The following is a 27,571-nucleotide window of genomic DNA, read 5'->3' as shown; positions in this document are numbered from 1 at the left end:
GCCAATTGTTAGGTACTTTGGATGAATCAAGCCATAAAATGGTATATCTAAAGATCAGTAGCATTCAATTATAATATACAAGGAGATCGTCAAGCATGGGGCTAACCATATTCTAGTTCCCATGAGAGCTTTCACGTGGTGTAATGTCTGAACTACAATGGCTTTCGAAACGAGTTCAACCGTGAACTGTGTAATATTATATCATCAATTTGAGGCTTCTCCACAAAATAGTCCCAGCTACACAAAATGCTTGATGGCAGCTGGCCTATTATGAAGTCCAACAACTCCCCCCGACACCACAAGGTGAAGAAGTATCCGTGACGTAACTCTGTGTTGTTCATAAATCTGTTCCATGGACAAACACTAAAGAGCTGTGAACTGTGTGACAGGGTGCAAACACATTTGATCGTCATATGCTGCAAAGTAAGGGTGCATGATCCCTAAACACTAAGCTTTTACAAAAGTTAATGAAAAAGGCTGCATGATCCCTAAACACTAAGCTTTTACAAAAGTTAATGAAAGGATTAGACACTTCAGTGCCTTATGAATACAAACACCATTGACAACATAGCTCATGATTGACTTTCAAGTAGCAAGTTTGTGGCCATCGCCACATCATTCCTTGCTTGTGCAAGCGCTTGCAAGGCTCGATTCCTGTCGAATCCCATGGATACTAGCATGGCAACAGACTCTTCAGCAGGTGGGAGTAAGACGGGCGCAGGGGGGGCTGAAGCAGGAACACGACCCTGCTTTCAACATCAAGACAAGACACCTAAGAAAACAGAGCCCCTATAAAAGCTACATGACAATGTACTGTAAATTTGAGCCAACCTGTAATCCAGTAACATATTGTGCATTTGGAGCTCTCCGAGCACCTGTCCTTGAGCTGGATGGAGAAGTAGTTCTTGGAAACAAGGGTGCAAAAACACGACCTGCTGCTGAAGCCAGTCCTTCAGGAAACTGCAAGAAACCAACACACTCAGCAAGCCACACTGCATGAAAGAGGGAACGTACAGAACTCAAAGTGATTGTAAAGATAGTCACATCACCAATGTTACATGCAAGCAAGCTATATAATGAAGGGTAGCGTGTCAATGTGCCTGAAATCCGATCACCCTCACCCTCTGTAAGGTGCAGCCACTGAAATCATCCAGAGGGGGCTCTGATATCTCAAATCTGCCATGGGGTCCAATAGAAAGAGTGAGCAGAGCAAAGCTCTCCGTGCCATGGACTGCCAAGAGAATATCATGCCTACTAAACATGCCCAGCCACTGCGGAGGTGCCGCGGGGGGGGGGGGGGGGGGGGGTGGGGGGGTGGATTCTCTGGAATAGGTGTCAGCCACTCTTGCGGAATAGCAAAGTTGATGTCAAGGCTGAGTCTGTCTCTACCCCTGAGATCCCAGCCAGCCCTCTTTCTTGAGCCTCCGGGGGAAGTTGTCTTAATGCAAGCCAGTCTTCAAGGGACCTGCCAGGTCCTATGCTCAATGCTCCACGTGATACATGAGGTCGGGCCCCCAACATGTGGCCACTTGGTAAATGGATATGAGGGTTCCAGATCAGGAGCTGCCGAAGACACTCCTAGGCTACTGGAGCCAACTGCTGCTGAAGGGCCGGCCTGAGGTGGTCCCAAGCTCGGAGGAGGCTGGCTGCAAACTATCCTCAAAAGCTGGGCTAAAGCCGTGGGCCCACATCTCTGTGAAGATCCATCTGGTGCTCTGCGGCTAGGGGCCCCCCAAGCTCGGAGCACAGCTGAAATCCGGGCCAAGAGGAAGTCCTTCCAAGGCTCACCACCTGAAAGAAGTCCTCTAAGAATCAACTTGCCCAGCAGGCTGCGGCTATGAATGGGGGGGGTCAATGATGCCTACGCTACCTCTGCGTCACGACTGAATGATCACTTTCCAGGCCACCTTGGCCCAAACAGGCCCTCCATCACTGCCGGCCCACAAGAAGTTCCGAATCAACCGTTGTACCTGACCATTGCATGCTCGGGAGAAGGCCCAACAAGAAGTAATGTACCACATGGTGGCAAGGACGACCTGGTTCACCACTACCACTCGGCCGGCAAAGGAAAACCTCGCAGAATTCCACTACAAAAGCTTATTCCGAATGCTCTGAAGAAGAGGGGCGAGCTGCTACTCCGGGGAGATATCGATGCCCACCTGGCATCCCAAATAGTGGACTGGAGTGCCCCTCGGGATCCACTAGAAAGCGTCAACTGGACGCCGAGTCGGGGTGGGTGTAGAGCCTACCCAAACACCACACGACTTCTGCCAATTGATATGCGAGTAGCGATCGAGATGCGCAACAAAAGATTTCGATTGCCTCTACAAATCTCTGGAGATTCCCCACATCTCCAGATAGGTATGCTGCTGTGTCATCTGCAAACTCGAGTCCATCAGCTCCTCTTGGGTACAGATGGGGAGACGCAATCCCTACAGCCCCGTCTCTTGAGCCTAGAGAAAACTGCTCATGGCCTCTGCAACATATAGGAAGAGGTAAGGTGCCAGGACAGCCCTACCGGACCGAGTGAGAAAGGGAGAATATGTCACCTCGCACTCCCTGAATGAGAACCTTACTCGGCCCAAAACACCACAGATCCACTCCACTGGGAACCCCATCCGGTACATCATGCCCTCTAGAAAGCTCTAGTCAACTCTATCATAGGCTTTCTCTAAGTCTAGGAGGAGCACAATGAGGTCCTACTACCGCATCCTGGCTGAAGCCATTGCCTCCGAGAAAGTGAAGATGTCCAAATTCTCCGATCCTGAACAAAACCTATCTGAGTGTCGTGGATCAAGTCAAGGAGGAAAGGGTCATCACTACCGGGTCCGAGAATCGGTGAATCAAACCGCAAACGGAGCTCGCCAGCTGCCTCCGCTCCGGATCAGGCACTGCCGGAGGGCGACGAGAATGCTTGAGAGAGGCAGAGGGAGGGGGAAGTGCAGGCTTAGAAGAAGACAGGGCAAGGGTGACTGCTCCGGAGAGAGTCAGAGGCGAGGATGGAGGATGAGGAGGGGAGGGAGGAGGCGGCGGCGGCGGAGGGGGGTGGGGGTGGGGGTGGGGGTGGGGGTGGGGGGGGCGGGGAAGAGGGAGATGGAAGCGGTTGTGAGTGATCCACCGGAGAGGGAGGTGCGGGGAGGGACTCGCCAGGGGCTCAGTGGAGCCAGCTAGCCTCACTGGAATCTGAGAACCTAAGGAGTCTCGGCAGGGTGACGGCCGCCAAATCAGAGGGACCAGAGGTGGGACCCTCACAGTGACCAGGGGATGGGGCATCGCCGACGGGTGGGTGCTCAGATAAATGCTTGAATCCGTTCTCTGACAGAACCGAAACCTCCTGTACTTTGCCAGCTTGGCATGCATGGCGACACCGCTCAACTCTAGAAGTTGACTGGCAGCCCTAGCGAGGACCAACGGTCTGCCACTCTCCAGCAACAAAGTCGTCCGCGGTCAAGCCCTCTCTCTCTACCCCCTAATGATGACCTGAGCTCGGACCCCGGATTTTTTTTTTTTGGGAAGGGGGGGGGGGGGGCTGCAGCCTCCTAGACTAGCGCCGAGGATAAGCTCTAGCTAGGTGTCCCATCTGCCTGCCAATGAAGCATTGACCAGGGAGGCCTAAATACTCCACTCTCTGTAGGATAGGGTCTCCCCGAAGGCAAGGAAGGGATATGATGTGAGGCACTATCTCTAGCGAGGCAATACAGATGCAAAGGGATGGAATCCCGACCGCCTCTGCCAAGGACGAAGCGGCAGTTTGCGGGGGGAGGGGTGGGGGGAGAGAGAGATTCCATCAAATCCCAATGGCTCCACCAATCACCGGGAGACGAGGAAGGTATTCCTTCCTGAGGTCTGGCAAGCAAACCGTGGAGGGAAAAGGGAGGAGGGGGGAGACGGAGGCGAGCAAGGGGGGGGAGCAAGCTGCAGGAAGACGGCCCGGGGGGATCGGCGGGGGTGAACAGAGGGCGGGGCAGCGAAGGAGGAGGCGCTGAAGAGGGAGAATGCGGGAGGACAGGGGGGCAGCACGCTGGAAAGGAGGGGGGGGGGGGGTGTGCGGCCAGTGAAAGCACCAAGGGTGAAAAGGGAGGAGGAGGGGGGTGAGCAAGGCGCAGGAAGACGGGCAAAGGGGGGGGGGTGGTGAACTGGGGGGAGGAAAGGATGGCAAGCAGGTACAGTCGAAGGGTACTTTATACACGTTATACATAGAGAATGGGCAGGACCGTGTTCACTCCAAACAAAAGTTCCCAAAATACACTGTTCTCCTGGTCCAACACCACTTGGTACAGCTTGGTTGACGCAACTGGAGCAATGGTACAAATGTCCAGATTCACTTTGCCATTCTTGGAGTGCTGCTCCAATTCTTCAGGCAGTCTTGCCACTTAGATTAGCTGAATCACAATAAAAACACTAGTGACTTTTTGTCTGCCAGCTCTTCTTTGAAGGCATTGCTAGGTCAAGCTGGGACTCCATTGCTTTGAGCCGACATAATGCTGCATGCGCAGCGATGTGCAGCACCCGCATCTTGTCCTAACTACTTCATTAGGATGATCGTCCATGACCTGTTGGTTGAATAGCTGAAGTTGCCAACTGATAGCGATAAACATGGTGCTTGCTACTGCATTGTGTCGGGCAAGAGGAAAGCTTCTGCCAACGCATACTGCCTCCCTATATGAAGTTTGAGCACGTTAGTCATGAACTCCTACCTGCCCCTGCCTACCCTAATCTCTCTCTTCTGTAGGCTGATGGCTGGTGAGAATCCTTATGCTCGGCCTGCACTGTTTGATGTGTGCCACACTCTGCACATGCCTTAATACGAAAACAGCTACTGAAGGCACTAAAGTGATCTCAAACCAAACCATTTAAACAGAAAAGATTAGAAATTTATAAAAACTTACTTTGACCCGTCGGATCCCAAACACATTCATGCGATAAGCAGCACCAGCCAGCAAGCCACATATACCAGGTATAAAGGATCGTTTCCATGCAGAAAGTAGAAGCTGGAGGAGCACTCACGCATTAGATGACCTACTATGACCAAACCAGAAAACTGATCTTTACAGAAGAAAGCAATCAGGTGCACCTGTAGGCCAGCAAGGTAGACGAAGGACTTGTCTGAAAAGCGAGCTCCAAACAATTGAAAGCGAGTGGAGGTGGGAATATCAAAAAAGAACTGAACAAAGGATGCAAACACAAGCCCGTATGGTCCAGGTGACAATCCCAATGGAGATGAATCTGAAATGCACATCACAAGTTAGTCCAGATTGCTTTACAACTGTACAAGCACACATACATACAAACTACATGACAACCATACTACTTAGATGAGTAGGCCCAAATACATACCTTTTGCTACCCAGATAGCTGCTAAATTCAACATTGTCGTCACTACACTAGAGAACATCAAAAACACCTAGAGAGAAAAAAAGAAAGCAAATCAAACGATATAATTGAGAAGAATCCATGGCCATACCCTCTAGAGAGAAGAAAGCTTCATAGTAGACATACCGTATACTTGTTGGAGCCAATTTGTCTCTCAAAAACTCGAAAGAAGTACACAAGATAAAGGCCGAATATGAGCTCGGGTGTTGATGAGAAGACGCATGTTGATGTCAATACCCGCCAAAACTGGAATTTCTTCACTATAGCCTGATTTTTTTCCCCAAAAATTAAGGTCAGTTTCAAGCGATGGCATATTATATCCACAATTTACATGTGCAAACAGCCCCTTACAAAAATTAAATAAAAGCTTAAGATTGAAAACAATAGTCACCTGGTACGAAAGGCTGCAAGCCTTGGCCCCTCCTTGTGTGCCTACCAATACTGAGGCGATGCCACATACTAGCACCACCACCTTTGTCACAGGGGCATTGTCTGCCATCAACAACTAGATAGGTGAGATTCATGAGCAAAGAAAGGGTCTCAAAAACAACCACCACCACCCCATCGATAGATGAAATAGAGCGCTAGAAAAAACATGACCCTTATCCCACCTGAGTTGGTCCATCAGTAAGCCACTCATGCTGTAACCCTAGTGCACGATTTCAAATCCCACCACCCGCAAAAGATGATGTTTAGTGAAAGACAAATATTTTCACCCATGGGTGTGCACTGTGGCTGGTCACAATCAAACCACAGTTCAAACTATGGCTTGTCAACAGTGGTGGTGGCCTAGCAAGGAAGGAAAGGTAACTGCTAGTTTCTCATGGCTGGAACCAAATCAGAGCAAGGACAGGCTGAGAGTAAGTCTCGGATGTCTGGAACGGGGTTGATATACCCCTGACCCAGAATGGGAAGCAATGAAAAAATATGCAAAAAGGTGGTTGGAAAAATACCAAAAAACCACGGCCTTCAAAAGATCTCTTTACTGTGAACACATTTTGTGATAGTTGTGGTTTGTATTTGAAGAGTTTGGCCCTCATAATTTGTTGCTCATATGAGGGTCTACTAGGCATGTGCACCAGTTAATCAATGGAGTGCCACATGGACATAGTTCTCAGTATTAACTGGCTTAAGGGCAGAATAGGCACTATCCACATAGCACAATGACTGCAAAAGAGCCAAAACCAAGCGTCAAAGTATAGAGCCATTTGGAGGTACCTTTGTGGGGATGTGTGCTACCCACTAACCCTAGACCATCCGACCAAGAGTTATGCACCTATTTAAGGACAGTCGAGTTCAATCTCAGGCAACCAATGCAAATTCTGCAATGCCAAGTCCCAAAGCAGCAGAGGTAGGGGACAGCAGTGCAACCTTTTGGTCATGCACTGTAGCTCAACGCTAGCATGGAAGCAGCAGAGGTAGGGGACAGCAGTGCAACCTTTTGGTCATGCACTGTAGCTCAATGCTAGCATGGAAGAAGTCCAAACCAGAACTTTGAGCATTGTAATCATTGTACATATTCATTGAAAGATTATGCATAGTAGAGTATGTGGATCTCCCCTCTGCTCTGTGTGTTTTTTTTATTTGCGGATTAACTTGGGTGGATACGGATGGTGTTGAAGAGGTAGAATTACTGAGGGATTGCTCTACAGATTGGAAGTTCCCAAGTTATCCTCTAGCACCGACGCTTCCTCTTGGTGACTTTGTCATGATTTGTGACTAATCTCTCTTAATTACAACCTAATTTTGATTATTAGTTAAGAGACACTATTCAAAGGTTGAGTCCTGTTGCAAGGGTTATAATGAAGAGGCATGTCTTATCTAAAGGATATGACCCTTTGCCCTATAGACACACCTGTTCACTCAAAAGACATAACTCTTTGATCAAGAGCCATACCCCTGCACTTGGGATGTGATTCTTCACTTGTACCTCTCGGGCCCTGTATAAGAATGGCCCCTATCTCAATGCAACGACACTCAGCTTTCCACTCTATTGTCATAACTTTCAGTATTAAGTCTTTAATCATGTTTTTTTTAATATCATTGGACTAGAAACTCCTTATAGTGGTACCAGAGCTCTTAAGTTCTGCCGTATGAGATGCCCACAACCTAGGGCTCGCACTTCTAGAGAGCATTAAAAGTCCTAAAACCAGCCATTGTCTGAGTTGTAACAAAGAAAGAGAAAGAATGAAAACCCTAATTGCTTGCTTTTTCCTACCTAATTCAAGGCTACGGTGATTGTTTCATCCCTGCGCAATTGAGGAAGGGTGGTGTGGGCAGGGAAGCCAGGGATGCCCAGACAACGATTTTGTTCTTACGCATCCCTCCAGCAGCACATTCACCAACCAGCATGATTGTTGGGCACCAACAAGCATGATCGTTGGGTTGAATCGTCATTTTTGGTGTCTTTTACAAAGAGGTGCAACTCTTCCCATTTACACACCTAAGGTTATAACCTTAGCCTAATATTCAGCCCATTAAATGCTTCAAACATTAAACCAAAAACATATCATGGTTTTGAAGATTAACCCCTATGTAGCTTATTTGGCCAGCTCATTTACACACAAAACAAGAACTTACGACGTTTCCTGCATATCTACTAAGAAATCTCTAGCTGCATCAATATGAATACCCATAAGTCCAACTGTTACTAAACATCCAAGTCTGTATCCGTACATCAACATAAACACACACTAACCAATAGCCACATGCTTAGGACTATTATAGGCAAACTCAGTCATCGGGATGTACTTCTCCCAATCTGACGGTCTCTTGGATACATATGCATAAAGCATATTATATACCTAGATGAATCCAGGAACATGCCCAAATTCACCTTTTAGGAACGTGCATGTTATATACTCATGGTAGTCAACCCACAAGACTATATAACTATCAACTCCATTATGCATAGTATGGACTAGATACTACGACATCCCCACTAACGTCATCAATGCCCAATAGTGGGTGTAGAACTCTATATCAAGATATGCTCTCACACACGCACTCCACACACACACACATAAGAGCATATATAGCTATCAACTCCATTATACATAGTATGGACTAGATACTATGAAGCATATTCTCCAAAACGTGATTCACCCTCTCTATTTGCCCATCAGACTGAGGGTGATCAAAGGAACTCATACTCAGCGTAGTCTCCAATCTCTGGAGAACTAGCTGCCATAAATGTCTAGAAATCTTCGAGTCCCTAACACCGACTATGTCAAAAGGCAATCCATACAACTTGAAAAGCTGCTCAACAAACTGTTGCACCAATTCGGTTGCATTCACTGTCACTTTTGTAGGTAAAAATCATGCTAACTTCGTCAATCTGTCTACCACCACCTAGATAGCATCATGCTCTCAACTGGTCCGTGACAAAGGATATCAACTGGTCCATGACAAAGGATATAACATACCTCTGCCAAAATGCGTTCAACCTTATTCACTTGACATTGACGACAATTTATGTAATTCCACCAGTCACTGTGGAATGCTTGATTGAACGCAATGCTAATCAGTACACTTAAATACACTAAGATTTAATGGACAACAAGTACAATATAAGATGTAATTTACTGAATTGACAAGAGACGCACAATGAACTGGAATGGCCCGCCCCTCCCTCAAATAATATTTATTGATCTTGGAACAATATGGCCTAGAAACACTCTTGAAGGCTTGGTGTAGGAAAGGAGAAAGTGCAGAAAATACAGCCATAGAGCCTCTAAAGGGGAACGCCAACTTCTAGAGAGAGGGGAGACGAGACAGATGATGAGATGTCCACTCTTGAGTGTTAGGCATAGAGCCTCCGGAAGGGGGTGCCAACTTCTAGAGAGAGGAGAGAAGAGAGATGATGAGTTGTCCACTCTGGATATCAAGCAAAGAGGGAAAGTGAGTTGGGGTCCAAGCTGGGATTGACACATAGCTCGATGCTCTCTTTAAACAAAGGCGATAAGGTCTAGGCGGTAGACATTGAGCTTTGTCCACCTCGTTACATCAGTGTGTACGGCTAGTCATAATTTATAAGTGAATTTTGGTCACCCAAAAGTGTGTACACACCCACTTATAAATTAATGCTAGATCCTAAGGCTTAGCTATGACCAATACTTACCACCTACCACATGCCACATAACCATGTCAGCAGATAGTTTCACACACACTTCCCTTACCCGGAACTACACATTGGTCAAGCAAGCATGAAAACAGCATGCAAATTCAATTTGCAAGCAAGCACATAAAGATGCTATGCAATGCAACATTAGTATGAACAACCCCCATTCAAGAGACTATACCAAAATATAGACAAGTTCCACGTAAGAACACGAGGTACCAAACCCAATGGAACACCGATCCTCCAAGCATTTCCGGGCCTATACACACAAGCACAAGTCCCAACGGAAAGCCAAATCCACAATATCACATGACTCGCATCAATCCTTTGCATAACAACCATGGATGCCATTCCAATGTATATACATAGTGAGAAAGCAAGGGTGGACCATTTGGGTGGCCAAACGGTGACACTTTACCACATAGTCCGAAACATATGACTTCATCTAAGGCCAGTAAAACTTTCGTTTTACTAAATCATCGGTTCGATGTACCCCTAGATGAACTGTTGTAGAAGCGTCATGACATTTATATAGGATCATCATCCTGATGTCAGCATTATCCGATACACAAACCTTCTCATTCCCAAACAGCAATCCATTCCGGAACTCACCGCCTGCCACACTTACAGATGGCATGACTCTTGAGTCTCGGTCTAAATCTATGGAACTCCCTGCTTGGACCTGCTACCAATACCGACTAAAATGACTATCGATCTCACAAAGTCCTCTCAGAGAATCATAAAGATCCCTAATCTCGGTGAAGCTCAAAGAGTTCATGTGACATGCGAGGGATTGATTGTAGTGAAACAACCTTAGGCTTAACTAAACTTCACTTAGAAACACTTAAGAGAAAGAGAATGGTTTCAATGCAAATGCAATGTAACTATATTAAATGTGATGGTTACAATGAGATCTATGGATAGATCTATGCCTGTCCTAAATGAGTATCCTTCTCAAGAGGAGAGAGATATGCTGAATGATGCTGATGACTCACTGTTCCTTTCTCCAATGCTCAAGTCCACCCTTTGGATGTTGGTTTTCCTTGATGTAGGAGGCAGGAGATGAACTAAATGCTAACTGTATGCTAACTATGCTGCTGATTCCCTTGCTCCTTAGGCTGGAAACGATGAGAAGAAGGAGATAACTGAAACGAATGATGCGCTTTTTTATTTATATGGAATGATGTTGCTGGTCGGCCAGGCTTATGCTTTCGGCTTGCATGTCTGGATCTTCACGACTTCATATATGCCCCATAGCTGCCGTCGGCTTGCCTCGACGCAATGTGATGCATGTCCTAAATGTTGTTGATGCCTTGTGTACTGCTGTAGGTGCTGCAACAGTCCCATACAATGCTGCACATGCTGTAACTACTGTGATCTAAGCTTGTTAACATTGATTTAGCTGCTTGGTAAATGTTGGATTAATGCTTGAATGCCTAGAATGCCATGTCACATGTACACCAAATGGGTGTGCACGTGACAGTTCACCTCTCCAATTCTACTCAAGGCATCCGCCACTCTATTTAGGCTACCCTTCCAATACTTTATTTCCATATCAAAATCTTGCATTAACTCAACCCACCATGCCTTCCTCCCCCTCAACTCAGGTCTATCACATATGTACTTAATCAACAAGATAAAGATAAATGTCACCAAGTTTTCAAAGCGAGTGCAACCGCATACAGCTCTTTCTCTTGAGTGTGCCATCTAGCCTGGGTATCGTTAAGCTTCTTGCTTTCAAATAACACAAGTCGGCCAAATTAGAACAATGCTGCACCTATCGCAAAAACACCAGCATTTGTCTCGATCACAAATGGTCTACTAGGATCCGGCAAGGCCAATACAAGAGCTTCCTTCACCTTAAGCTTGAGAGATTTAGGAGCCCTATGTTAAACAGACATAATTAGCATTATGATTATAGTTGTTTCTATATGGCGCACGACTCCATATCATATGGAATACTATACGGTACAATGCCGTTTAGTATCATACGCACTCGTACGGGTTTTTCGAGAGATTTTTTTTCCCATTTTTTCAAAAAAAAAATTTGGATAATGGTCTTGTTTTTGCTTGTCTACGGCTGTTGAAGCTTCCTCTATACTATGATGCTTCCCTCCTTTTTAAAATACTCCATATCTCGAAATTGGAAATACCTAAGTTTATAAGTATTTTTTTAAAACACCGTATTTTATCATACGATAAGAAAAAAATTTATATCATACCATATTTTCTCGTACGGTATCGTACCTGACAACTATGATTATGATGAGCATAAAAATCACCAACAAAAACACAAAGAGAGAGAGAGAGAGAGAGAGAGAGAGAGAGAGACATTGCAAGATAGCAAATTAGCTACTCCTTTACCTGGTAGGACACGTGCAACATGCACGTTCTCATCATGCATCTTCTTCTTCTTTTGTGGATCATGCTCTCGTTGCCAATATTTGCGATGAGGAGGATGTTGGAATGTAGCCTTGCCCTCTTGCTCCTCACGCTACCATGTGGCAGTGTAATATCCCACATAGTTGGTCTCCCCTCATCCCCCACCTTTATGGTGGTTCACGGGATCTTCAGTGGAGCCAATTGTTGGTCTCCGTCCGCATGCTACACCTCCACTCTGCGCGTAGTGCTTGATGGGGAGAAACAGTTAGGGTTAGGTTATGTGGGAGACATACACAGAGAAGCAAGGGAGAGAGAGAGAGAGAGAGAGAGTTGTGGGGATAAGTCAACTCATGAGGCATGAGTGTGTGACTCCCCTATCACACATGTATATTGCACTAGTACACATAGTGCACTTAGTACATTAAATGTACTAAGTGTACTATGTACTATAACTTATGGGCTTGTACACACTATAAGGGTGGGCATAACGCCTTTACCCCAACAACCTCCCACTTAAAGGCAAAGTGCCCTTAAGTAAAGGAAAAGAAAAAATCAGCATGTACATGATAATATACAAGGCCATATCAAGGCTGAAACTGGCCTCATCCAATACCCATCAAGTGTCTGCAATGAGCAAACCGCTCCGGAGGCAAACTCTTTGTCAACAGATCAGCCGGGTTGTCATCCGTATGAATCTTAACAAGCTGAATTTGCTTGTTCTCTATCACCTCTCTGATAAAGTGATATTTCACATCCACATGCTTCGTCTTTGCATGAAAGACAGGGTTCTTTGCCAACTGGATGGCACTCTGACTGTCACAATGCAACAATGGAATATCCCCTGTATATCCCAAATCAACCACTAACCGAGATAGCCATAATGCCTCCTTGCAAGCCTCTGTGGCTGCAATATACTCGGCCTCTGTAGTAGATAAGGCAGTGCACTTCTGCATCCTGGATATCCATGACACAGCACCTCCTGTGAATGTAAACACATAACCGGTAGTAGACTTCCGGTTATCCGGATGACCGGCATAATCCGAATCCGTGTAACCATGCACTAATGCATCCTGTTTGCCAAAGCAAATGCACAAATCCTGTGTGCCCTTCAGGTATCTCATGATACCTTTCACTGCTTCCCAATGCTTCTTGCCAGGGTTGGCCATGTATCTAGAAACCACTCCCACTGCAAATGCAATGTCCGGCCTAGTAGCAACCATGGCATACATGAGACTGCCACATGCTGAAGCATACGGAATCTTGGCCATATCAGCCCTGTCTCTATCTGACTGTGGGCTGTCCATAGCACTGAGTTTCACATATGGAGGCAAAGGAGTACTAGTCTTCTTCCCCCACTGTGAACTGGGATAGTGGATGTATCCCCAGTAAGAATGTGACCAGAATACTTACAAAGATCTTGTAAATCAGAACGAGAAGGAGTCATGTGCCTGGAAGCACCACTGTCTAGAATCCACTCCCGAGTATCCGTTGCGGAGAATCCTCCAACCTCCTCCCTGCCTGAAGAAAATGAAACATCGGTGTACATCACCTCCAGGTGCACAAAAGCCGGAGTCTTCATGATTGCTGCTACTAAGGAATTTTCACCCTTCTCCGTCTTCCGCTTGCGACACTGCCTCCAATAGTGGCCTTTCTTGCCACAATCATTACAGGTCCTCTCTACCTTTAGTTTCGCGCGGTCGGTAACGGACTTCTTCTCAGAAGACTTCTCCGATGAAGCCTTCCCTTTGCCCGTGTTACGGCCTTTCGATTGTTGGCCAATTAAGGCCTCCGAACCTCCACCCTGAGGAGGGTTTGTGAATCGTTCCTCCTGGTCCAAGACCATGGACACAAGCTCCTCCCACGTGATGGTGTTAAGCCTGCCACCACTGGTAATCAAAGACGAGTAAAATGCTGAGTACTGAGAGAGCAAGTGCGACAGCAACGTTATGGCCGTGTCCTCTGACGATATCTCCTTCCCAGCCTGTTGGCCGACAGGACACAAAAACCCCACGACTGCTAAAATGCACAGTCGGCCAACAGCAGGGGGGGTCGGCCAGCATCAGGGAGGTCCACGACCTGTGCAAAGCAGTCGGCCACCTCTAGAGTCTCCACAGATGCAGTCGGCCAGGTTCAAGGTCCTCCTGCCACTACAAGACTGCCTCCTATGCCACTGAAAAATAGGAAAAAATGGGGGGAAAATACGAGGAGTGAGGAAAAATGATAAGACACTTACAAAGGGCGGGCACACCCACAACAAAGGCCCTGGTGTATATGTATAGACAGGAGATGACTTCTAACATAAATGACTGGTAAACTTGGTATCTTGATCTGACGCTATGGTCCTACGGCTTCCGCCAATCGGGTACCAATGTCGAATGAACAAATGGGCAACATCTTCGGTAGTCACATTGGCCCCGCAAGGAATAAGCATAACAAATTTGCTAAATCTATCAACAATAGTTCAACACTATGTATTATACTTACCCGAACTAGGAGGCAGATTTGTGACAAAGTCCATCAATATATCTTGAAAAGGTCCTTCGGGAATCGATAAAGGCTCTAATAACCTTAGCTTCTTCCCACGAGGAGCTTTCACTTTCTAACAAATATCACACTGTTGCACATGAGTGAACATATCGCGCCTCATTCTTGACCAATAATATTGCCTTTCTAGCTTCTCCAAAGTCAAATTCATGCCCCAGTGACCACTAGTGATGGCGTCATGGACGTCATGGAGAAGAGCTGCCCTGAACAACTTCATGACACAAAGTCAGCCTTTGTAGAAAAGCCAACCATCTCGTTTAAAAAGTGGCATGGTCCTGTGGCATCCAATGTCTGCTCCCATTGTGTACTGAATTCCTCGGAATCCGCATACGTGTGCTTCATGTCATCTAGTCTCGTACCAACAAGGTCGAGTCTAGTGGTCTGAATCAACGTCATTGTTCCCTTCTTGCTCAAAGCATCGGCCACTAGGTTTGCCTTTCCTAGAAGGTACTCGATCATACCACCAAATTGCTAGAAGATTTGGCTCCAGCGATGCTGACGTCCACTCCGCTATGCTCTTAGCATTGTCTAAATCCAGCGCAATGGTTGATGGTCAGTGTGAACCTCAAATTCACGGCCATAAAGAAAATGCTTCCAATGTTTCAAGGCATGAATAACTGCTAGGAGTTTTCGATCGTAGACCAAGTAATTCTTTTCTGCAGACAGTAACTTCCAGAACATGTAAGATATTGGATGGCCATTCTGTTGTAACAGCTCCAATCGCGATGTTACTCACATTGGTGATTCATTTACTTCAAACTTTAAAGAGTTGAGAGAGAGATATGAACACTGTACACCAGATTGGGTCCCGAATTACCCACTGAAGGGCCCCCTATCCCGATAACGAGATAGTATTTGCTTTATTACTTTAGAGAGAATGACTTTGGACTGTAGATAAGCCAAACGCAAGATCTCGGAGGATCGGAGAGCGGCTGATCTGTACACTGCTGTAGAAACACCTCAATGACTTGATCTCGAGCCTATGCACTCCTCCCAAGGGCATGAGGAAGGGCTGCACACCTGAGGCTCAAAGAAGAAGAAGGTGGACTGTTCTACACACTGTTAGAATGCTGAAAACACATATGAATGCTGTGTTACCTTCACCAGATGACTGCTGAATGTGTTGATGATGCACAGAATGCTGGACACTGATGCAAACAACTGTTTCAAGGCTGGAAACTGCTGTAGACTGTTGCTTCAGGGCTGGATTCTGCTGTGGACAGAAACGCAGGTGACTAGGAGTGTTGATGGACTGAAACGCAGCAGCAACAGATGATTTCAGGGCTGGAAACTGTACGGCTGGAGCAAACGCAGCACTGCTGCTCTGCTGGACCAGAAAACGCAGGTATGCAGGCTGAATGCTGCTGGTTTTCAGGCGTGGAACTGAGCTGAATCTGGGGGACTGTAAGGGACTGAATCAGGGCTGCTTTTGTGCTGAAAACAGGCTGATTAGAGGCTGAGGACAAACACCTAGGGCTGGACTGAAGCTATGGTTCTCAAGGGCTGGAGAAGGAAGCTTATGGGCACTAGGGCTGGATTAGTCTTAGGCTGAAAGCAAGAGAGAGGAGAGCTCTTAGCACAATGAAGACTGAATGAGCAAAAGAGACTCTAGGCAAGCCTATTTATACTAACTGGAGGTTGGTCATTTAATAAACTTAATATTTATAAATGCCCAATAATGCAAATAATGATAAATAAATACTAATAAATATGGGAAAAATACCAGATAAATCCCAGTAAATTCCCTAAGGCTTTGGGGATGTTCTAAATGATGCACAGGCATATGTATGCATATTATGCAAGATGCAGAGTGCTTTCTGATGCAAACCCTAAGGCTTCTACTGACTCTACATGCATGAATGATTCTCTCCAAGTGGGTTAAGGGACTTGACTGACTGACTGACCCACTAAGGCTGAGGAATGACCTACGTAGCTCGTGCCTGACTTATCCTGGACTGAGGATGTACAATGGGGTCACGGCGTACCACAAATATCATCCTACTGGGTTCTAAAACTGTACAAATGCTGCACTTCTGATGATGAGCCATCTTGTCACCATGCACTTAGTGCAGAGTGCATGTGACATTCCCTCCTGATTAGCTTGGCGGCAGGTTCATGGCTTCCAAGTAGTCCGCCAATAACTGGGGGTACTCCTGGAAGAACTCCTCGTCGAGCCATACGGCTTCGTGGGTGCCTCGATCTCGGAATTTCGTATAGAACTGACGAATCCGTCGACCGGAACCATGCTTCCATCGATGAAGAAGGATCTGCTCAGACTCAATAACTTCTGCCTCGTCTACCACGTCTGGCTGCTGTTCATCTGAAACATCAAACACTTCTGGACCAACATATGGTTTTAGCCAAGAAACATGGAAAACATCATGCATTGTCCAACTGGCAGGCAACTTTAACTTCATTGAGACATCACTTATCTTCTTAACTATTGGAAAAGGGCCAAAACTACGGAATGAAAGCTTGGGACAACGTTTGCCCACTTGTTTCAATCGCTGCTTCATGATACGCAAATAGACCCAATCCCCTTCCTTGAAGTGGACATCTCGTCTAGATTTATTTGCCTGTCTGCTATATGCTTCCTGAGCTTTGGTCAAGCGGTCTTTGACTGACTCAATGATCTCGGAAAATGCTTCCGTGGTTTTATTAGCCTCTAAAGATGGAGACACCATTCTCGTCAAAAGAGAAGAAAAACGGCGACCAAAGGCTGCTTCATATGGAGTCCGTCCGACACTGGATGAATGCGTGTCGTTCAAGATAGCTTGGACCAACGGAAGATAGTGCTCCCATTTGGACTGCTGGTCATGACAGTATGACTTGAGGACATCAAAGGCCAACTGATTATAAATTTCTGTCTGGCCATCTGTCTGGGGATGGAATGCACTAGACAACTGCAACTTAGTTCCAAAGTTTTCAAATAATGCCCTCCAGAAATGCGAGGTAAACTTGGAATCTCTGTGTGATGTTATGGTGCTAGGCAAACCACAAATTGGATACCAATGCTTGAGAAACAGACGGGCTACGTCCTCGGCTGTGGCCGTATGCTTGCATGGGATGAGCATGCAGAACTTACTAAAGCGATCCACAATGGTAAAACACTGAGTGTTACGGGATCCAGTGGATGCTGGTAGAGGCCCTACAAAGTCCATAGATATGTCGATAAAAGGTCCGTCGGGGATAGGCAAAGGTTGAAGTAAACCTGCCTTCTTTGTATGGGGAACCTTGACTTTTTGACAAATCTTACAGGCTTGTACATGTGCATAGACATCACGCCTCATCTTTGGCCAATAAAAGGACCGTTCTAATTTCTCGAGGGTACTGTTGATACCCCTATGTCCTCCAACTAAGGAGTCATGGGCATCATGGAGAAGAGCAAAACGCTTTTCTCGAGTAACACAGAGACGGTTCTTGTAGAACAACCAACCGTTCTGTACTGAATAGTGGCCAGGCTCAGAAGTGAGGGCCAAACTATACTGAGTACCAAACTCAGGGGAGTCGACATATTGGTCTTTCATACTATCCAAGTCCTTCCCCGTGATTTCGAGAATGGTAGCTTCTTGGACTGCCTGGATGCTGGACTTTCGACTGAGAGCATCTGCTACTGGGTTATGCTTACCAGGGATGTATTCAATCATACCTCCAAACTGTTGGAAGATTTGACTCCACCTGGCTTGTCGATCACTCCACTGGGCACTTGGCATAGTCTGAAGCCACTTAAGTGCTTGGTGGTCTGTTTTCACTGTGAAAGCCTGTCCATAAAGAAAAGGCTTCCAATGTTTGAGCGCTGTGATCACACCCAAAAGCTCTTTGTCATATACCGAATAATTCTTTCCGGCGACATCCAACTTTCTGCTGTAATATGCCACGGGTCTATTGTCCTGCTGGAGGACTGCACCTATGGCTACATTGCTGGCATCGGTGATGACCTCGAAAGGTTCGTCCCATGATGCTAACTTTAATACAGGTGCTTCTGAGGCAGCTTTCTGGAGTGCACGGAATGCATCAAGTGCCTTACCTATAACTGAGACTTTCTGCTTGCGAGTCTTTACCCCCTTGAGCAATTCGGTAAGAGGTGCTACAAGGTTGGAAAACTGATGGACATGTGTGCTATAGGCCTGACAAAGACCTATGAATGAACGGATTTCTTGGGCGGTCTTAGGAATATCCCAATCTAAGATCTCTTGAACCTTTGAGGGGTCCAGTCGAATCCCATCGGAACCGATGATGTAGCCCAAATACTGAACTTCCTTAACACCAAAGATAGACTTTTTGGCGTTTATGTAGAGGTGATTATCTCGCAAAAGTTGCAAGACTTTCTCCACATCTTTCTCATGCTGCTCCGCAGTGGCTAAGAAGACTAGTATGTCATCAAGGAATATGAAAACACACTTCCCAATGTGGACTGCGAAAATCCTAGACATCATCTTATTGAACGTTGCTGGTGCATTTGTAAGCCCAAAAGGCATGACTACGAACTCGTAGTGACCACGCTCTGTCCTGAAGCTGTTTTTGGAATGTCAGCTTCAAAAATGCGGACCTGATGGTAACCACTCTTGAGGTCGATCTTAGTGAAAAACTTAGCACCGTCTAAACGCTCCAAAATGTACTCTATCCTGGGCATAGGAAACTTATTCTTGATAGTGAGTTTGTTTAATGCCCTGTAGTCTACACAAAGGCGTGCAGACTTGTCCTTCTTTTGGACAAATAGGATAGGTGCAGCAAATGGGGAGGAAGAAGGCCGAATAAATCCGGCTCGGAGAAGCTCAGATAACTGCTTTTCCAACTCGCCCTCTAAAGTCTTGGAAAGACGATAGGGAAACCTGCTAGGAGGGTCTAATCCAGGGACCAAATCAATGTGATGGTCCTCAAGGCGAGAGGGTGGGAGACTGGGTGGGAGATCGTCCCTAAGCATAATGTCCTGGTGTCTGGATAGGAGGTCTGCTAACTGAGGGACTGAAGATGTAAGGGATGCTACTAATGAGGGAGGGGCTGTTTGAGCACGAACATAAAGGAGTGCTCCTTCTGCTCCCTTGCGGATAGCTCGTCTGGCCTGGAGATGTAAAATCAATGGGATGCCAAGAATGCTTCTATCCCCACGAATCATGACAGGCTCAGGAAAACCTTTACAAATAGTAAAAGTGTCCTGCCCCCAATCGGGAATAGGCTCATACTGACGGAACCACTGAATTCCTAAAATCATGTCACACCCTAACAAAGGGGAGACGATGAAATCTCGTTGAAATGAGGCCTTCTGAACTTCAAAGGCAAACTGCTGTGCCTTCTGGGAAATGTGGGTGCGAAGACCAGGTGTAAACCCGTCCACATCCAAATGATATGGGACTAAAGTACAGTTCAATTTATTAGCCAACTGGGGAGAGATAGCGTCTTCAGAACTACCCATATCGAAAAGGACTACAAACTGTCGGCCCTGGGCAGAGCCATAAGCTCGGATAAGGCTCTTCTGAGCAGCATCGCTCTCACCCTCCTACTTAGCATCAAATACCACGGATGGTATAGGATGCATGGAAGGTAAAAGTTGAACTGCATTTGAGGTAGTAGGCGGGGCTGGAGGAGCTGGGGAAGCTGTGGCAATTGTGGCAGAAGGAGCTTTGGCAGCTTGTGCCGCTTGCCATTTGTGGCAATCCTTCTTACCATGCCCTATAATATGACAGAAAAAACATCTATTTTCTCACTGATACTTCTTTTGCTCCTCTGGAGGAAGATAACCTCCAGTAATGCCTGCTTTAGCCTTTTCATCAGGGGTTTTCTTAGGTTCTTTATCCTTCTTACCCCCTGAACTGGAGCTATTACTGCTGTCCTTCTTAGCATCTTTAGAAGATGTGTTACCTTTCCCTGACTGTGCAGCTGATTGCTGCTGCTGGGGTTTGGTACTGGACTGAGATGTCTGCTTGGGCTTGCCCCCGTTGAGCTTCATTTCTTCGTTCTGAGCGAGAGTCAGAGCCCGGTGATATGTACTTGGTTCAAAGTTACGAACTGTGAACCGAATGTTGGAGTCCAATCCACGAATGAATTGCTCCATCTTGGCCTGCTCAGATAACCCTAACTGCTGTGCTAAAGTAATAACCTTACCGGAAAACTGAAGCACTGGGGAACCGTTCTGTCTGAGTCCATAGAACTCGTCTTTCAGACCGGTCATGTACTGGGGCGGGAGAAATCTGGTCTTCAGGTCATGGACAAAGATGTCCCAGTCAAAGGCTGTGACACCTGTGGCCTGGTCAGTATGAATACTAGACCAATGCTGCCACCAAGTGACTGCCTCACCAGTGAGATGGGGAGCCGCTAAGTGGACTTTGTCTTGTGGGTCTGTGATCCTAGCTAATGGAAAATGAGCATTAAATTGATGAACAAATTGATTAATTGAAGAATGATCACACTTACCATCATACTTGCTGAAATTCGGTTGACTGCGAATGATGGTGGTTGCTGCTGCTGCGGGATGCTGGCTGGTGACACCTATGACTGGGGAGACTGAGGAGAGCTGCTGATACCTCAAGTGTATGGCCTCCTTTTCCCGTTGGTGTTCGAGTAGCATACGTTCTCGATCAAGCTCACGTTGGTGTTCCCGAGCGGCGAGTTCAGCCTGACGCCGGTCTTCGTCGATCCTGCGTTGGGCTTCCTCATAGTCCCGTCTTTCTTCTTTTTCTCTTCGCCTTCGGGCCTCGTCCTCTCTCCTTTGTTGTTCCATCTGAAAGAAGAGGGAGATGTAGTCGGGTGCTGCTGGAGGTGTAGAAGGACGTGCTGCTGCTGCCTCCAAGAGTTGGAGACGCTCCATGAGTAGCTGGTTCTGAGCTCTTAGAAGAGCTATGGTGTCTGCTGTAGGCGGAAGAGCAAGGTCTCCTTCGGGGGAGACGTCTTCCGGCAGATGAGTACTCTCTCGTGTAGACATGATGCTGAAGTCGGTGGTCGTGCCGGAACGCAATCTAACCATCCGAGGATGCCCCCACGCTAGGATACGGTGTGTGTGGACTATCTGAATCTGATACCAATGTGATATGCAGCGGAAGTCTTTGTATTGGTTGATCCTGTCACACAATATGCTCACACCGTCTTCTGTATCCTGAGTTTCGTGAGTTTAGCAATCCATTTCATTTACTTCAAACTTTAAAGAGTTGAGAGAGAGATATGAACACTGTACACCAGATTGGGTCCCGAATTACCCACTGAAGGGCCCCCTATCCCGATAACGAGATAGTATTTGCTTTATTACTTTAGAGAGAATGACTTTGGACTGTAGATAAGCCAAACGCAAGATCTCGGAGGATCGGAGAGCGGCTGATCTGTACACTGCTGTAGAAACACCTCAATGACTTGATCTCGAGCCTATGCACTCCTCCCAAGGGCATGAGGAAGGGCTGCACACCTGAGGCTCAAAGAAGAAGAAGGTGGACTGTTCTACACACTGTTAGAATGCTGAAAACACATATGAATGCTGTGTTACCTTCACCAGATGACTGCTGAATGTGTTGATGATGCACAGAATGCTGGACACTGATGCAAACAACTGTTTCAAGGCTGGAAACTGCTGTAGACTGTTGCTTCAGGGCTGGATTCTACTGTAGACTGTTGCTTCAGGGCTGGATTCTGCTGTGGACAGAAACGCAGGTGACTAGGAGTGTTGATGGACTGAAACGCAGCAGCAACAGATGATTTCAGGGCTGGAAACTGTACGGCTGGAGCAAACGCAGCACTGCTGCTCTGCTGGACCAGAAAACGCAGGTATGCAGGCTGAATGCTGCTGGTTTTCAGGCGTGGAACTGAGCTGAATCTGGGGGACTGTAAGGGACTGAATCAGGGCTGCTTTTGTGCTGAAAACAGGCTGATTAGAGGCTGAGGACAAACACCTAGGGCTGGACTGAAGCTATGGTTCTCAAGGGCTGGAGAAGGAAGCTTATGGGCACTAGGGCTGGATTAGTCTTAGGCTGAAAGCAAGAGAGAGGAGAGCTCTTAGCACAATGAAGACTGAATGAGCAAAAGAGACTCTAGGCAAGCCTATTTATACTAACTGGAGGTTGGTCATTTAATAAACTTAATATTTATAAATGCCCAATAATGCAAATAATGATAAATAAATACTAATAAATATGGGAAAAATACCAGATAAATCCCAGTAAATTCCCTAAGGCTTTGGGGATGTTCTAAATGATGCACAGGCATATGTATGCATATTATGCAAGATGCAGAGTGCTTTCTGATGCAAACCCTAAGGCTTCTACTGACTCTACATGCATGAATGATTCTCTCCAAGTGGGTTAAGGGACTTGACTGACTGACTGACCCACTAAGGCTGAGGAATGACCTACGTAGCTCGTGCCTGACTTATCCTGGACTGAGGATGTACAATGGGGTCACGGCGTACCACAAATATCATCCTACTGGGTTCTAAAACTGTACAAATGCTGCACTTCTGATGATGAGCCATCTTGTCACCATGCACTTAGTGCAGAGTGCATGTGACATCTTCATACAGTTGAATGTGGCTGGGGCGTTCGTCAAGCCAAAAGACATGACCACAAATTCATAGTGAGCCCATTCCGTACACGGAAGGCTGTCTTGGGGATGTTCCCCTCAACAATCCTAACCTGGTGGTATCTACTCTTCAAATCCAATTTCAAGAACACCGTGGCCCCATTCAACCTCTCGAGAATATAATCTATTCAAAGCATCAAGAACTTACTCTTGATAGTCAGCTTATTGAGTGCGCAATAATTGACACACAATCGGGAAGACCCATCTTTCTTCCCGACGAACAGGATCATTGCTGCAAATGGCGACACACTGGGGCGTATGAAGCCAAATTGCAACAGTACTTAGAGTTGGCGGTCCAACTCCGATTCCATTGCCTTGGATAGACAGTATGAAAACTTGCTCGGGGGATCCGAGCCTGGGAGGAGGTCTATCTTGTGGTCCTTCGGTTTAGACAGGGGGAGCTAGGGAGGGAGATTATCTCGAAGAAAAATCTTCTGGAACTTTTCATGGAGAACCTGGTACTTCTCTGAAGCCCAGACCACCGTCTGGGCAGTCTAGATATAGATCATTGCACATTGTGCGCCTTTCTTGATTTCTCGTTTAGCCTGCATTTGGCTTATGAGAGGAAAGTTCAGGATTCTTGGCTCACACTTAATGGTCATGGTCACAAGGGCTTTGGACACATTCCGGATAATCTGAAAAGTGTGCCTGTCTCAGTCAATATCTAGCTGGAAATTGTGAAATCATTGAATTCCCAAAATTATGTCTATGCCTTGAATCACTAATTTAGCACCTTGAGCTTCATACTTGATGCTCGTCGTCATTCCTGTGCTAAATCTCTCAACCTTCTTATCTACCGAAGTCAAGACAAAACGGGCTCACCGAGCGGCCTGTTCCATGACCACATCCTCTATGTTGCAGCTGTCAAACAAGACGACTACTTTCTAGCCACCTATGTAGCCAAAGGTCTTGAGTAATTCGTTGCACTCATACTCTTAGTCTTGGGCGCCCTTTTGCTTATCTTCGAGCTCCTAGCTAACGATTGCACCAATTGAAGAACTGGGATCCGAAGAACTAGGGACAACTGCTTGGGTCTTTGTGGGAGCTCGGCTCACCACAAAAACCGTGGAGGCTAAGGTGGTCATCTGTGGAGTGGTAGTCTTCTCTGGACAATCATTAAAAGTGTGTCCTTTTGTGTCACAAAAGAAACACCTACCCTCCTTGTAATGAGCTGTCTCCTCAGCACCCAGTTTCCAACCGGTCTTGCCTGCCTGAGCTTTATGGTCTGGAGTAAGCTTGGGTACGTTAATCCAGTTCTTGGAGCCAAAGGCTCCCATGCTCTGTCGTGGGAAAGACCCCGTCTGGTTCTAGCCTTGTTTCCTCGAGGAGGATGCCTTGGGAGTGGAAGGCTGGGAAGTCTTGGGCTTTCCACCGCCATTGTACTTCATTTCAAACTCTGCACAAGCGAGAGTGCATCCTCGAAGGTGGCTGGCCTAAACATACACACTTCCCACTAGATTTGCGTGTCAAGGCCATAAGGGAACTGCCCTTTCTTGTCCTTGTCAGATAGATGACTCGAGGATGCAGCTGGTGTCGCTCTTGCGTCCAAAGTTGCAAGGAATCTTGTGTGTTCCACGCGTCGCCTGGTGTCTTCTTACGCAGCAGCACGGGATACTGCCGCATGGTCTTCTATCAATCGAATCTCCATTGCTCGCATCTACCACTCGAGGATCGAACTCGGCTACGGTCATAATCGTTCAAAAGGGTCATTCGGTAGAGGATCTACTATCAGAATCTATGAAACAGAAGGAGAGGGAGGAGGAGACGCAGAAAAAGGGGCTGGAAAACGGGTGCGCTCTTCCGGGGCCAAGATCTGCGCCTTCTACTCTTCCAATTTGGTGCTCTGGTCTCGACTGCTTGCATCGTCTGCTGGAGCCTGGAACATGTCATGCACACTCATGTCTGCCGCCCTCGAAGGACTACCTCGTGCTCTTTGTTCCGAAGTTCGTCGTTCTCTCTCTTCGTCGAAGCTCGCCATAGCAAGAATATGCACTCCTTTCCGGAACATAATCTGGCCATCCACTATGCGTGTGGGAGACTTTCGGGAGGCTTCTAAAGGCTAAAAACCAACCGTCCTTCTAGGGACAGGAGTCACACCGAAAGGGGTGGTCCTCCGGAGTCTAGAAACCAACCACACAAGCGAGAAAAAAAAATCTTTCTTTTCTTCTGGTTTTCTGGCTGAATCTTCACACCTGAAGAAGGCTCTAATACCAATGTAACATGCGGAAGCTCGGTAAGCAAAGTGGCACTAGAGTGTAACATGCGAAAGCTCGATAAGCAAAGTGGCACTAGAGTGTGCTGAATAGAGAGTGCAAGAGAGAGAGAGAGATATGGAGCAACTATGCAGAATATACTGAAGCAAAACAGTCCCAAGCAAGAGACAATAGAAGTCTCATAAGTGAGGGAGCAAAATATGTACAAGACTGAATGAGAAATGAGAGGCCAACACCACCTATTTATAGGTTAGGTATGCTGGCCGACTGGGAATGCATATGCTGGCCGACTGGAGCATATGTGCTGGCCGACTAGTAAAATACCAAAACAGCTGGGAAAAATCCCAGAAAAATATGGAAAAAAGGAGGTGGCCAGCCCACAATCAAGGGCCATACAAAAGGGACCAAATGGGCACCAGAAATGGGCAGAAACTAGGGATAAATGTGCTGACACTTCCCCCAGTGAATGCGGTGATTGGAATGCTTTAGGACAAGCTAGATCTCTGACTCTTCTCCTATTGAGTCAGCTTTTTCAGCCAAAGGGAAGCCCAAGTGGCAACCCAAATGTTTAATGAAGTAATAAAAATGGCGATAAATCCAAGGAGGAGTCTACTTCAAGCTCCAAGGATAAAGATAAAGGAAAAGAAAAGGGCAAATCTATGGAGAGAAAATGCCACTATTGTGACAAGGCTGGTCATCTTTGGCCCGATTGCTTCAAGAAGAAGAGAGACGAGAAGAAAAGGTCAGAAGGACTCCGACGAGAAAGAATCCAAACCCATGGACAAAGATGTGGCCCTTGTTCTAGTTGAAGAGTGCACCTCATCCATTGAGGCGCGAACTACTACCTCTCGAGGACTAGATTGTGGATTCCGGGGCTGCTTCTAATATGACTCACAGCAAGGATATCTTGGAGGACTCACTCTGTCTTTATACAAGTCCAACTTGCGAACAATTAGCCTGTTGATACACCAATTATGGGTAATATTCCTCTGGTCACTCCCTCAGGGAGGCCCCAGTACCTAGAGAATGTTCTTTATGTTCCAAAGTTATCCAAAAACTTACTTTCTGACTCCAAGATAGCCCAGAAAGGCTACGGTTTATACTTCGATGATCAGGGTTTGGAGATCATTCACAGAGATTCTCACAGAATTATCGCTCAGGGCATACAAGAGGGTGGTCTCTACAAAATCACCAGTTTTCAGGAGGAACCTAATCTTGATAACTCTCATCTGTTCCAACTTCTAGCCTCTCATCAAGCTCTTCTTACAGAGGAGGATACTACTCTTTGGCATGCACGCTATGGGCATCTTCCCTTCTCTTCGGTTCTGATTATTGTGGTACGTCCATAAGTGTGGAATATCACTAATTGGTCTATGTATATAAGTTAATTGCTCATTTAAGTGGTAGACCCCTCACAATGATTGTCCCAAGGCTTGGGGCTTTGTTAGGCCCGAAGGTCTCTAGCTTGGTGGTGAGACGCCAATGTGGTGGTCCTTGTTAGTTCTTGGCGGTTTTGTAGGATTGAAGCTACAAGGAGTCCAAAGGTATGGAATTAGCTACCCTGTCCTTAGGTGCATGTTTCAAGAGTCGAGAGTGCATCCATTCACCTCTTGGTCGATTGTGGCTGCCTTCTTAAGACTCAACCATGCCATATTCAGGCATTTTTCTAGTCGCATTTCTGCTCTTATCAATCATCCAGCAGGCAAAGAGATGCCTTCAGTTAACCCACTACACATCCAGGCTGCAAGACAAATGGTTTTGGAGCGAAAAGCGATGCAAGGCATTTTGGCAAGCTGGAAACCTAGTTCACGGAAGCCCCTGTTCATTTAACCTAGTGAAGTTGATTCCATGCCTAGGGTTTCAAAAATCTCTCTCTCACACACACACAGCGCCCCCCCCCAAACCCCAACCAAAAAAATACACACACCCACAACAAATACTTGAAAGAAATGCAGAGACTTACTGAATCCGGATGGCCCAGCGTTCATGTCGACAAAATTGGTTGATTATTACTTGGGTGATATGCAAGAGAGCCTTCTGATCATCGACTGTGAGAGTTCAGGAATGACAGCAACAGCACCAACAGCAAGAAACCTTAGATATGGATCTCTCCTTTGCTTTCTTTGCTGTTCTCTCTGCGCGCACGACGGAAATTTACTTGTGGCATTTTCACATGCGCTTGTGGCCTGCCCGGACATTGAAATGGGCGGCGGCGGGACCAATTCTCCATTCTTCTACAACATGAAATTATTTCACCCAAAGATGGTGGGCCAACCAAAAAATCCATTATGAGGGACAATGACATTAGGGACTGTTTGACCCATTCAATCGTCTATTTTTACTCGAGTAGCGCGTAAGAGACGAACGAAAAAAAGCAAGC

At 46.5% G+C, this 27,571-nt stretch overlaps 1 protein-coding gene across 1 annotated transcript; it reads right to left on the bottom strand.

Annotated features, from left to right (window-relative positions):
* LOC147604307 (rhomboid-like protein 20) lies at positions 1-27,329 on the bottom strand. Its single transcript, XM_086795322.1, has 8 exons — positions 27,155-27,329; positions 5,765-5,865; positions 5,500-5,640; positions 5,338-5,404; positions 5,075-5,226; positions 4,890-4,991; positions 832-960; positions 1-746 (listed from the first exon to the last, which is right to left on the bottom strand). The coding sequence occupies exons 1-8, from the start codon at positions 27,177-27,179 to the stop codon at positions 573-575; spliced, it is 891 nt and encodes a 296-aa protein (XP_086651448.1). The 5' UTR covers positions 27,180-27,329; the 3' UTR covers positions 1-572.
* Between the last annotated feature and the right edge of the window lie 242 nt (positions 27,330-27,571).

This window comes from Cibotium barometz, chromosome 62 (assembly GCF_041138505.1).
Source record: "Cibotium barometz isolate CiBa-2024 chromosome 62, ASM4113850v1, whole genome shotgun sequence".
Taxonomy (NCBI): Eukaryota; Viridiplantae; Streptophyta; class Polypodiopsida; order Cyatheales; family Cibotiaceae; genus Cibotium; species Cibotium barometz.
The sequence above is the reverse complement of the archived record's forward strand: the minus strand, read 5'-3'. Positions and strand labels throughout refer to the sequence as shown.